The sequence below is a fragment of the Osmerus eperlanus genome, chromosome 13 (genome assembly GCF_963692335.1).
Source record: "Osmerus eperlanus chromosome 13, fOsmEpe2.1, whole genome shotgun sequence".
NCBI lineage: Eukaryota > Metazoa > Chordata > Actinopteri > Osmeriformes > Osmeridae > Osmerus > Osmerus eperlanus.
In genome coordinates this window covers 11,051,911-11,064,077 of record NC_085030.1, presented here as the reverse complement: position 1 = coordinate 11,064,077, position 12,167 = coordinate 11,051,911, and the positions used below count along the sequence as shown (strand labels likewise).

The following is a 12,167-nucleotide window of genomic DNA, read 5'->3' as shown; positions in this document are numbered from 1 at the left end:
AGCTATATTGTATAGCGTAGCTATAAACTGTAAATTAATACAGAAGGGAAAGAATACAGTATAGCCTATTAAAATGTAGGCTACGTTATCTCTGCCAAAAGTGCTTCTAAGATTATTTGTTTTAATTAAACCTATGTTTGTCTGAGAACAAACTCTAAGGAAGATTCTGCTAGTCCGGGTTAAATGGGAGGAGATGCGACTTTAAATGTAAGTGTGAATGTTTTGTAGCCTAAATGTTGATTGGTTTATCATTTGATAGAAACACCAATGCGCTGTAGCTGATGAAAGGCTGAGGCTAGGTGATAGATATTTCAGTAAGCTTACATCAGGCTACATTTATCGTAATGTTCGGGCATGTTGCGTGAGACAAACTGATTCAATCCGACACTTCTCACTTCAAAGTTAAAATGCTATGGTAACCGAAAAGGCCCGTCCCACACGTGAGCAAACTCAGCTGATGCAACGCGATTACTATTTAAGCAGCGAGAGCAGCAGCTCACGCCGTCAACACTTCTTCATGGAGAGAATACAGGCGAAACGTGAGAGATTGATTGAGGCAGTGGAGCTATATAAAGACTCAAAATGGTCTATACCCCGGCGTTAGTCTTCGGACACGGAATGCCTGTAATATCGGAAGAAGACAGCATCGTTGAGCTGATGAGAAAGTTTATTTATCAAATTACTTCCAGCGACAAAGGTGAACGCCAAGGAAGTCTGGAAAGCAGAGAGGATTTCGACAAGGAAAAAAACTCTTCAAGTATGTTCCATTTCAGTCTTGATTTATAATTATGAACTAATGTACCCCACAGCCTTATAAAACTAACCTATTTATTATAGATTTTATACGAATTAGAACACTTTTAGAAGATGCTTCAATTAATGTATTTCATATTAATGTAGGCTAATAGGTCCAATATGAGATTGTAACGTGAAACTGTCACAGTATGCTATGTAGCAGCTGCTGCCAGTGCACATGACTAGGCAGCTGTCAGGTGATAATGGGTCATCTAGTGTGTCCTTAATTTCTCAACCACGAGTGTTTGTGATGAGCAATGAAAAACAAACATGTAGGCCAAGTCTGCCACCAGGATTCTAATAATATATATAGGCCAATGTTGGAAGGGAATATCTAGGTCGGACTTTTATAGCCTACGCAATTTCTATTCCATCCAATCTTTGTCAGCTAGAAGTTGTAGATCATGTGTCATAACACCGTCTCTTCATTACAGATATATGGTTTGAGCCGTCGGTGGAATATGAGGAAGCCTTGCTCCAGCGGAATGTGAGCCGGGAAATAGAGAGTTGTCTCTCCAATGCCAAAGTCTCGAGTCTCCGCTGTCAGGTGTTGCTCCTACCTCGCCCGCTGACCGCAAAAGTTGCCCGGGATGTGGTGCGCTCCTCGGCGGACGAGCCTTGTGGGTTGCGTGGGGCGTCTATCAGTATCTACTTGGAGAGTAAAAATGCCTTGTTGTCACTGGGAACCATTTCACCAGATCCGGGCGTCACTCCTACCTTTGAGCTGTCTGTCGTCTTCAAACTTGACAACGACGGTTGGCCACCACTTAAGCACATATTCGTTCATGACAAAGTGTTGAAACTGCGCCCTGAATACCGGCTAGTGAAGAAGAAACTCTACTCTTCTGCCAGCCCAGTTGTTCACGACTTTTACTGATAAGAGATGTTGCTTCTTAGTCGATATCAGGCCACCATAATGTACATTCCCTAGGATTTTGAAACGGAAATTATGTTGCACTATATCTGTTGTTGACCGAAATGCACACCACTGTAGCACACCTAATCGTGCTTAAGTGTAAATTAATGTAGACAGAAATAATGAAACCAGAATATAAAAGGGTTGAGTGCCTCTGAGGTACTACTTAAGTTATGAATGCATACATTTCAGAAGAAATGACTGTGACAGAATGCCAGTGGTTAAGACAACGATCCCGCTCTGTTACTTATAACCCAACATTTTTGTACCATTTATATTTTTGCATGTAAATTTGATGTCTTACTTGAAAACCATGGAAACCTCACATTTGGAGCAAGCTGGTCTTGCCCCTGACTGCGTTTTATTATCTGACAATTATGCTGCAGTATTGTTTAACAGAGGAATGTCAAATACATACTATTTTGCACTGTAACATTAAAAGTACAATCCCTCAGGCCAAATCTGAGTAATATCAGTTATCTTTTAATAAACAATTTTACAACAAAACGCACTATGAAATGAAATTAACAAAATGTACAGTACACAATGTCCAACACAAGTACAAAACTACTCTTTTGTACTCCCTCTAACACATGGTGAACACACATGATTCCTTGCAGCATATGTTGTAGTTATTGGCTAAAACCTACACAACAAACAAGGCCCTCACCCTCCTGTGTCAACAGAAAGAAATTCCTCATCAATCCTGCCTATATATAGATAGATATATATATCTTCCCTCTGATAGGCCAGGTTAATTTGTTGTCATGGGATTTGTTGTCATGAGATGTCCCATGACAACAAATTAACTTGGCCTATCAGAGGGCAAATAGAGCTGTTACTGTACGGATTTGACCCATCATGTAACTTCAAATATACACCAGTGTGTAGTTGTGGGTGGGGGCAGAGGTTGATTCAGAAGGTTCAGGCATACTCCATACTTTAATAAAACACATTCAGTTCTGCGAAGCTGCTGGTTACCAGTGCTAACTGTCAATCTAGATCAATTTTACACTTGAATAACTGGTGTGCTGGCTTTCTATTGGTATTTTATAAAGAGAGCACTGACACATTTCAGATGGCCTGGGAATAAGGACTACATAGAACACACACGCACACACACACACACGGACGCAGGTGCGCACTCACACGCCCGCGCGCACACACAGACACTGCACCTGGCAGACACGAGTGACCAGACAAAATGTATAACCCATCAACAACAGTGAACAGAAGCTATTCCACAAAACATTCTGTGATCTCATCGGACCAATCTCCGACAAGTCTCTCTTTAAACGGCCTGACCTTTTGGTTTGGGACATTCTCTTTATTTCTTCATCTTGAGGTCAGCTTCGATGGCAGAACGGCGCCCCCTGGTGCCCCCGTCCTGTGAAGAAATAGAGAGATGGAAGGGAGGAGGGGAAGGTCAAAGTTGAAAGATGACCAAACAGCATCCTGGAAAAAAAACCCAGGGGTGGCTTGCAATTGGCTCGCACATAACACAAGACGATCTCTGCTGTCCGTCAGAGGAAAAGAAGGAGAAAAAATATATAAAAATGAAAAGATTCAAAGAAAGGAAAAAATAAAATGATAATCAACCGAAAACAGAACGACACTGTGAACCAGACATGCAAAGAGTCACGTCCAGGAGAACCACTGGGTACACGAGAAGGAAAATGAGGAACCACACGCAAACGTACACACACACCTTACACACACAAACATACATAACCAGAATGGGTCTGTTCCAGAAACGGTTACTGAAGGTCCACGACTTGGGTGACGAGTGTTAAGAGTGTTCAGAGCATGTCGGAGGAGAGGGTGGATGTATTTAGTGTGTGTGACTGATGTAAACACGGGTGAGTTAGTGTGTGTGTGCGTGTGTACGTGTATTGGAAGCCTGTCTGTGTGTGTAACAGAGACGTTGAAACAGAGTATGCGCGTGACTTGACCTGGTGACGTTTGACCTTTGACCTGAATACTTACAAAGAGAGAGAGAAGGAAAGCGGGAGAAGCCATTGGGACACTGTCCTGTAGAAGGACAAACATTACAGTGAGAAAGAGAGACACACACACACACGCTCTCTCCCTCTCTGTTCCATGAAGCATCCAACCCAACATCTGGTACACATCTAGCCTTACACACACACACACACACACACACACACACACCTAGCCTTACACACACACATTAGGGAGGTACATAGACTGATGAGGACTCAGACAGGGACACAGACTCACACACACACTCCTGAAAGCCCAGTGAAAAACACATAGGCTCTGCAGAGTATGGGACAGACAGACCCTAGAGAAGGAAATGGAGGCTGCATGCACCTATGGGGAGTGAAATGGCTGTGAGATCAGAAGAGAAAGACGAGTTATTAAGATGATCGGTACGGTATACAGAGGGATGAGCAGGGATGCAAAACAAGTTTGCCTGGCAACAGCTACGATTCAACACACTTCAATCACAGAACTTTCTATGTACACCAGAGGGGCAATTCCTGTCAGTATCTAACATTTTACACAGCTGTGTGTATGTCTAGTTGTCTATATGCTATATTCTGTGTGTGTGTGTGTGTGTGTGTATATGTGTGTGTGGGTTAGTTGAATGCCTATTCCTCCTCCTCTACGCTAGGCTACATTCCATTTGCATGTGTTGGCTAGCAGCCAATACAGTAATCTTAGGGAGTGTGTATACTTTGCGTGCGTTCTACATCAGCGTGTGTGTCCCCCCTCACCTTCTCGACAGGCTCCCCGGGCTTGCGGCCCCCCTCGCGGCCCCGCAGGCTCTTGGTGCTGACGGCCGACTCGGAGGTCTGCATGATGAGCTGCGTGGCGAGGAACTGCTGCACGTGCTCCAGGACGTCGCGCTGCATCTCCAGCGCCATGTGGAACACGTCGTGGTCCGAGCTGTTGTACATGACGGCGTTCTGGAACATCAGCATGATGTCGCGCTGGAACTCGGCCGTGGTGCGGATCTGACCAGACTCTATGCTTTTCTTGATGGCCGACAGGTCCATGGGCCTGGAGGTGTGGGGGTGGAGAAAGAGTGAGTGTGTGTGTGTTGGGGGGGGGTGGAATGGAGAAAGAGTGAGTGTGTGTGTGTGTGGGGGGGGTGGGGGGTGGAATGGAGAAAGAGTGTGTGTGTGTGTGTGTGGGGGGGGGTGGAATGGAGAAAGAGTGTGTGTGTGTGTGTGTGGGGGGGGTGGGGGGTGGAATGGAGAAAGAGTGTGTGTGTGTGTGTGTGTGGGGGGGTGGAATGGAGAAAGAGTGAGTGTGTGTGTGTTGGGGGGGGGTGGAATGGAGAAAGAGTGAGTGTGTGTGTGTGTGGGGGGGGTGGGGGGTGGAATGGAGAAAGAGTGTGTGTGTGTGTGTGTGGGGGGGGTGGAATGGAGAAAGAGTGTGTGTGTGTGTGTGTGGGGGGGGGGGTGGAATGGAGAAAGAGTGAGTGTGTGTTGGGTGGGGTAGAACAGAACGAGAAGGTGTTTTTAGTAAAAACGATCTAACTGTATCTTTTTATGACAATATCTTTTTGGTGTCGTCTTCCACCAGGTGCTCTTTCACCCTGTGTGATCTAAGCACAGCAGCAATAGCTAGTTCTGTAGTTCCCCTAGGTTATCTAAAACTACACAGACAGCCCTGCACCTGTTTCAGTCTCACCTGTGTACGATACTGTGGTAACCGGGGGCGATGTCGTCGGACACAGGCTGCAGGAACACACTGGCGTATCTGCATGAGTGACGACAGTAGCAGACATTAAGACCCAATTATTGTGATTGACTGTGGAGGGGGGGGGGGGGGGGGGTGGACCTAGAGGTGCCGACCTGTGATTGGCCGCTGCTCTCCACACCAGCATGATGGCTTTCTTCCAGATCTTCTGAGCCTGGACAGCCTCCTGGTCCTCCCCACATATAGAACTGAGAGTTGGAGGGACAGAGAGAGGATAGGAGAAATAGAGGAAAGGATCGGGGGGGGAAGAGGCAAGACAAGTATAGCAAAAGAGACAGAAATTAATTAAACTGAAAAAAATACAAGCTGACAAGAAAGCTTAAGACAGCAAAACTTGGTCCTAAGTTTAAACAGAGGTCAATAAGCTCCCCACTGGCCTAAGCACTATTTAGACTGAATGTGGATGGATACAAAACAACATGTGCACAGTAGGGCCACTCACAACTGAGAGGAGGCGGGGCTGCTGGCCAGCGAATCGGCTGTGGTGTAGCGCTGGGAGGAGAGGCCATAGCCGTCCTCGCTCTCACTGGCTGCTGGCTCCACTTCTGACAGGTAGTGCCCCTCCCCCTCTCCTAGTTCCTCCTTCAGTTCCATGCCTTCGTCGGGATCTCCATCGCTTCCTGCGTCCTCATCCTTCACCTCCTGCACATACACACACAGAATGGGAAAGAAGATGACACGTTCAAACCCATCTGTACACCTGTTTCACTCTCATTGACTATATACAGAACGTGTTCATTAGACTGCACCATTGACAAGTGTGTGGGTGTGGGTGTGTAGATAGTAGATGCTTGCAGCATTAAATTACCTTGGACTCCTTTCCCGAGATAGAACTATCCTCTGAGTCTGCAAGAATAAATGTTTTAAATAAAAAAACAACAACAAAGGAATGTACACATCAGCCCTGACTGATCTATAGGGTGTGTACGTGTGTGTATGTGTGTATGTGAGACCTACCTAGACAAGGGGGTTCCGGCTGTGTCCACTCTTCACCTTCACTTTTCACAGTGGCGCACAGTGTCCCTTCCTCTCCGGTAACCTCATCCTCTGTGACCTCATTTCCTGCCGGGCTGTTGTCAAGGGCAACAGAGGGAGTGACACCATCAGTGCCCCCAACTTCCTGGCTTTCAACCCCCTCATCCCCCCTCTCCTCCTCTGGCTGCTCCTGTTCAGTTTCTGCCTCCGTTTGTCCCTGAGGCTCCATCCCCCCGGGGTTAGCTTCTGTTGTATCCCCGTCCTGAAGCTCCTGAATGGGATCTGCTTGTACTGTGGCCCCCGGCTCTGACGCCTCCTGGGACTCCCAGGGGCCGGAGAGGGAGTGTCCCCCAGAGACGGCCTCTTCACAGAGGGAGAGAGCGGCCTCCACCGCCGCCGCGTCCAGAGCCTCCACAGAGTCATCCACCTGGGAGAGGCAGAAGGAAAAAAAAGAGGAGAGACGGAAAGAAAAGTGGACAAAGGGAGAAGGTATTAATGAGAGCGTAAAAGCGCCTTTGTTTTTTCCCCCCCCATACAAAATCACACACACACGGTACCTTCTCCTCAATGATGGCGATGATGTCCCCCACTGTCTCCAGGTCAAGCTCGTCCCCCATGTAGGAGACGGACACCAAATCTTCCTCTACAAGCCCCGCCTCCTCGCCAAGCTCTGGCCCCACCTTTACAGCCTCAACTCCTGGTTCTGTTCACAAAACACACAACTGAGGTCACCACAAATCGGGCAAGGGTAGTTGAGGCAGTTGGGGATTAGAGGTAGCTCCTATACTTGAGAGAAAGATCGATAGACTTAACTAGGAGAACTGGGAGAATAGAAAGAGGGGAAGGGAGGGTGAGGCTGACAGAATAGTAACCTGAGCTGGGTGGAACAGGGCTGGCCAGGGGAGGGGGAGGAGCAACAGTGGTGGGGGGAACAAGACTTTCCATTGGACGAGACAAGGAAGACGTATCTAATGACACACACACACATTTTTAACACATAAGGACAGCACACACAAACACAAAATGTAAAACACCAAAACATCACAACACATTTAGATGAGGAACATGTATAAACAGCCTGGTTGTCACAGTTACCTGCGGGGATAGCAGCAATGGCAGCTGGAACTCCATTAGCCAATCCAGCTCCAGCTTCTCCATCGACCACCTGAAAAGATATTACATTATTTCAAAGACGCTTTCGTTTTCATCCAGACAATATATTTTCAATATGTGTAATCCTACTATGTTTAGAAACCCAGCACTTGTAAAATGTAGGTATATCTCACAGTACTTGGTAAAAATCTCAATTTAATAGGGTATATGTATTTATATATTTTTTCCTCTTTTTGCCTGCTGCAACGCCACAATTTCTCCTTAAAGTACCTACTACTACAACAACAACCAGAAATCCAGAGCCATTCCCCAAACAATCAATCTTAGACCAGTCTGTCAGAATGAATGGATCACTATCCCAATTTATAATAGATCCTGTATCTCTTTGGTGTGCCCCTCACCAATCTCGGACTAGAAGATATTAGGCTGCCTTTCTTCAGCAACTCAGAGAGGAGGGGGGAGGGTGGCGGGGTGGACTTCTGACTGAGAAGCCTCTTCTGTGGGGAGTCGTCTACCAGAGGCCCCAAGCTTCCCTCTTTAGGCCCTGCCGCTGGAGTCTCGGAAGCAGGCAGGAACACACCTACAACCTGGGCCTTGAAGGAACAGCGGAGGGGGTAACATTTAGAGATGCTGGCCTTGGCAGAAGGGCAGTAAATACATTGGTCTCTTAACCCTTGTGAACCTTCGGGTCACATGACCCAAAGGTTCACAACGAACCATCGTTGTGTTTACCCAATTTTACCCAATACAAAAACAATAAATAGCATTTTCTTTTAACCTTCGCAATGTGGGGGGTCTGAGACAGCCCGACGGTTAAAAGAAAATTCCTCACTTTGTTTTTGTATGCAGTATAGTTGTCGCAATACGACGGTGGGTCACAATGACTGATGGGTCAGAATGACCCGAAGATAACACAAGGGTTAAGTGGTCAACAACAAATACCAGAAAAACATATGAAATATGCAACTTCACTTTTAACAACTTCAAAGCAACCTGTTCACATAAAAACCAAGGTTGTTTTAGTCAATTCTGACACCGGCTCCTACCACGCTATTAGCTGAGGTGTCCTCGGTGGAGGGCGTGGCTGTGTCCATGGGGGGTGCAGGGGCGTCGACCTGGGCGCCCTCCAGGCTGGCGGGGCTGGCCCCCAGGGGGGAGCGCACCGTCACGCTGGGCACCCGCTTGGGGGTGTTCTTCACTGCCTGGCGAGCTGCATTCAAAAGATTAAAAAACACTTTAATCACATTATGCTAGAAAGTTTATTTATGGGCTCAAATACACATAACATACACTCATGAAAGACTCATAAAATTGCATTAAAACACAAACAATCCACAAAGAAATAAGAGCAGGTGTCACATGCATGCATGGGGGTCACACACAAAGCTTACCCTGATAGGCTGTTTCTGTTGCCTTCTTCTTTAAGTCTGCCTCCTCTTCTTCCTGCTTCTTCTTTCTGAGGTAAACCAATAGAGATTTGTATTTCAAAACATTTACAATGACATAAAAACCTAATAAAAAGTAGATAGGACACTGAGACCAGAAAGTGGGTAGACAGATGAACAAAGACTGACAACACCACCAGGTAGACAGGTGAGCTGGTGTCTTACTGGGAAACCTCTGCCCACAGCTCCATCAGCTGGGAGTCCAGGTGACCACTCTGGATCAGATCCACCTCCTTTTTAAGCTTCCTGTCACGGCAGGAAGTACAGGGTCAAGTACAAAATTCACACCGGAATATCCCTTCCCATAACCATGCTATGGAGCTCAGAGATCATTGTATGTGGTCAAACCTCAAACGTTAGGAGGAGGTGTGTGTGTCCTTTACCGATGCTCACCTGTATTTCTCCTGTGTCTCTCTCAGCAGTCTCTTCAGCTCCTCTATCCTCTCAGCGGTTAGTCTCCTTACAATAACATCCTCAATAGTTTCCACCACTTCTCCCTTCTCCCCACGTTTACGCCTGGCAGGCAGAGCATAGGCACACTTAACTAGTTTCTGCAATCTATCTAACCTTGCAGTAACGCATAACAACAAAGAGGAGTTATCATACTGTTTGTGTATGTTGACAGAGTACATACTTTGGGGCCTCTGTGGTCTCCAGCAGCTCAGAGTATTGAGAGGCACAGTGCTGTGAAGACAGACAGAAAGCAAAGTCAGACATCAAACTGCAGAGTTTTGAAAAATGTGTGTGTGTAGATTAAAATGATTCCCCTTACCTTCTGGGAAAACCAGTCAGGGGGGCGCCCAGACTCAGAGAAAGGCTTGATGGCTCGGCTTACTGAGACCCTGGGTAACGGACAAAGCATTCATAATAGATGTAGACTTGATTCATTTGTTTAGTGGTTCACAAACGATTGACAAAATTATAATATGAGTACGAGTTTTTACCAGTTTTGGTCTCCACTTCTCATAACAGATGATGCAAGGCACAGTTTTTCTCTCACTGACCATGGTTCTTTCGGCCCAACCGCCTGCATCTTGTGTTCTATGGGACAAAAGGACATGACGGAGAATGTTACAATATAAAAAATGATCTTATTATTTTACTAGGCATTATGTTTTGCTTGAGTATACAAAAATAGAACTGAACCGTCGTGGGGGATCAAAAAATGTGGGTCAGACAAACAAAGCGTATACAACATAGCGCAACCAGCTACTAGTACTGTAGCACGACGAATTACGTGATCTTTACAGCTCAAGTCAAATTATAAAACGCATGGCATCTATGGCCACAAGCTGGCAAATGACAAAAGTAAGCGAATTAGGGCGTATTCTGTATATTTGGACCACAATTGTTAAAGCGACTACTCATTATGCTAGCTAAGTTAGCTAGCGAGCTAACAACCTATTTAGCAAGCTCCCGACCCTAGCAACCCTGGCCACCTGACGTGTAAACTAGCAAGATTAGCAAGCTTGCTTTATTGTAGAGACATCACATTAGAAAGCTACAATATAAAATATGCCGTTACCTGACATTAAAGTATAGAAGAAAGGAGTGAAAGAGATGTAAACATTGATACTCACTCCCGACTCCGCTCGCCATCTTTCGTAGACAACAGTATATAATAAGACATTGGTTCCACCTAGTGGACAAATAGCGACACTGCAAGCTGTAGAAACTATTATTGGGTATGCAAGTGTTTAAACCAACAGGTCCAAACCCAGTTTAAAAAGTATTTATAGAACAACTGAACATTGTTAATACAAATGCAAGGGAAAGACAAATGTATGATGGCACCTGTAATAGTCTGACATGGAGAGTTGTGAGATATTTGGCAAATATTTTCCAAGAAGGAAATAGAGCACAAGGGCACCAGAGAATGGCTCCTCAGAGGAATGTATAAAACTGTGAGGTATTCTTAAATCATTTGAACGTTTTACAAAAACAGAACTTTCACATATTGACATAAGTTTTCTTTAAGGGTGTTGCAGTGAAAGCTATCTCGTTGTTATGATCAGTGACCTATGCACTTTTCTCTTGGAATTCGCTTTGGATAAAAGCGTCTGAGGTATTGAGTTAAACTTCAAAATATTGTTTGGGGTAGTTATGTCATCCATTCACACTAATCTGGACACATGTTTTCTTATTTGGAGTCATCACAGAGCCAGCACCACAGAGGTCACCATATCTGACAGCCGTCCGAATATGTGACCCCACTGTCATCACAGAGCCAGTACCACATCCTCCCATAGTTTGCATGGCCGGTGTCAACTAAAGTCTTATCTAAAATGAAAGAAATATATGCAGTTACTGGATATGAAGTGAATTATATCACACTAAAGATAAAACCTTCAACTCGTTTTACGTGGTGTTTAGTTTCCAAACAGGTGGGGCTAAATCGGAAGAATAATTCTTTAGATATTATAGTATACCGGGAGTTCAAATAAGGAAAAACTGTCATGCTAACTTCTTCACGTGTTTTTTACAGAAAAGAAAAGAGACATTGGAGGATGCGGGCATCGATCCCGCTACCTCTCGCATGCTAAGCGAGCGCTCTACCATTTGAGCTAATCCCCCGGTGAAACGTACATAGTGTAATGTTGCACAATGAAATCAGTAAAACGATGCGCCAATTTCTCCACCAGATGGCGCCGTAAGGCAAGATAAAAGTACTAGAAAGGAAACGCTTGCAGCAGTCTGCTCGTAAGCTGTAAGTAAAGCTTGTTTATTAACCAATTCTTATTTTATTTTTAATTACCAACTGTTCCTGTTCATTTAATATTTTTCAGTTGTTCAGTTTAATGAACTGACATCTACACAAATGAGCGTGACCTTATTGTTTCGACACAGAGAGAGAGAAAGAGAGAAGGAGAGAGGGAAAGAGAGAGAGATGTTAAAACGTCCTTGGGGAGAAGAGGGACAGCTTGATAGCAGCTGGGTCACACACTGGAGGACAGAGTTTACTATAGAATATTTTGGGTGAATTGGCCACACTCGCTTGTGCACACGTACATACATAAACACACATTGTGTTGCTGCATGGTCCCTCTGACCTAGCTGATCTTTTTCCAGGTGCTGGGGAGTCACGCTCCTGCAGCCCAGACTGAGCTACCACACTCCTACTGCACTGCAGGTGTGTTTACGCTGCCAAGGGGGGTCCCCCTCTCTCTCTCTCTCTCTCTCTCTCTCTCTCT

General features: G+C 45.5%; 2 protein-coding genes and 1 non-coding gene across 7 annotated transcripts; 1 reads left to right on the top strand and 2 right to left on the bottom strand.

Moving 5' to 3' along the window:
- The first annotated feature begins 483 nt into the window (after positions 1 to 483).
- si:ch211-39i2.2 (DNA damage-inducible transcript 4-like protein-like) lies at positions 484 to 2,218 on the top strand. The gene is made up of 2 exons (XM_062475900.1): positions 484 to 757; positions 1,230 to 2,218. Exons 1-2 carry the CDS (start codon positions 583 to 585, stop codon positions 1,670 to 1,672), a joined length of 618 nt encoding a protein of 205 aa, XP_062331884.1. The 5' UTR covers positions 484 to 582; the 3' UTR covers positions 1,673 to 2,218.
- On the bottom strand, positions 2,173 to 10,629 carry brd8b (bromodomain containing 8b). 5 transcript variants are annotated; one of them, XM_062475892.1, is made up of 20 exons: positions 10,557 to 10,626; positions 9,921 to 10,017; positions 9,749 to 9,818; positions 9,611 to 9,660; positions 9,370 to 9,492; positions 9,142 to 9,222; positions 8,923 to 8,987; positions 8,578 to 8,741; positions 7,933 to 8,124; positions 7,514 to 7,583; positions 7,291 to 7,386; positions 6,976 to 7,121; positions 6,401 to 6,845; positions 6,252 to 6,289; positions 5,886 to 6,085; positions 5,539 to 5,631; positions 5,375 to 5,443; positions 4,453 to 4,738; positions 3,698 to 3,742; positions 2,173 to 3,098 (listed from the first exon to the last, which is right to left on the bottom strand). In XM_062475892.1, the coding sequence occupies exons 1-20, from the start codon at positions 10,573 to 10,575 to the stop codon at positions 3,039 to 3,041; spliced, it is 2,409 nt and encodes an 802-aa protein (XP_062331876.1). In that variant the 5' UTR covers positions 10,576 to 10,626; the 3' UTR covers positions 2,173 to 3,038. The 5 variants fall into 5 exon arrangements, with proteins under 5 accessions (XP_062331876.1, XP_062331873.1, XP_062331877.1 ...); XM_062475889.1 differs by having other exon boundaries at positions 2,173 to 3,742; positions 10,557 to 10,629; XM_062475893.1 differs by lacking the exon at positions 3,698 to 3,742.
- Positions 10,630 to 11,477: 848 nt separating this feature from the next.
- On the bottom strand, positions 11,478 to 11,550 carry trnaa-agc (transfer RNA alanine (anticodon AGC)). The gene has a single exon. It is a non-coding gene; the product is annotated as a tRNA-Ala (tRNA).
- Positions 11,551 to 12,167: the final 617 nt, after the last annotated feature.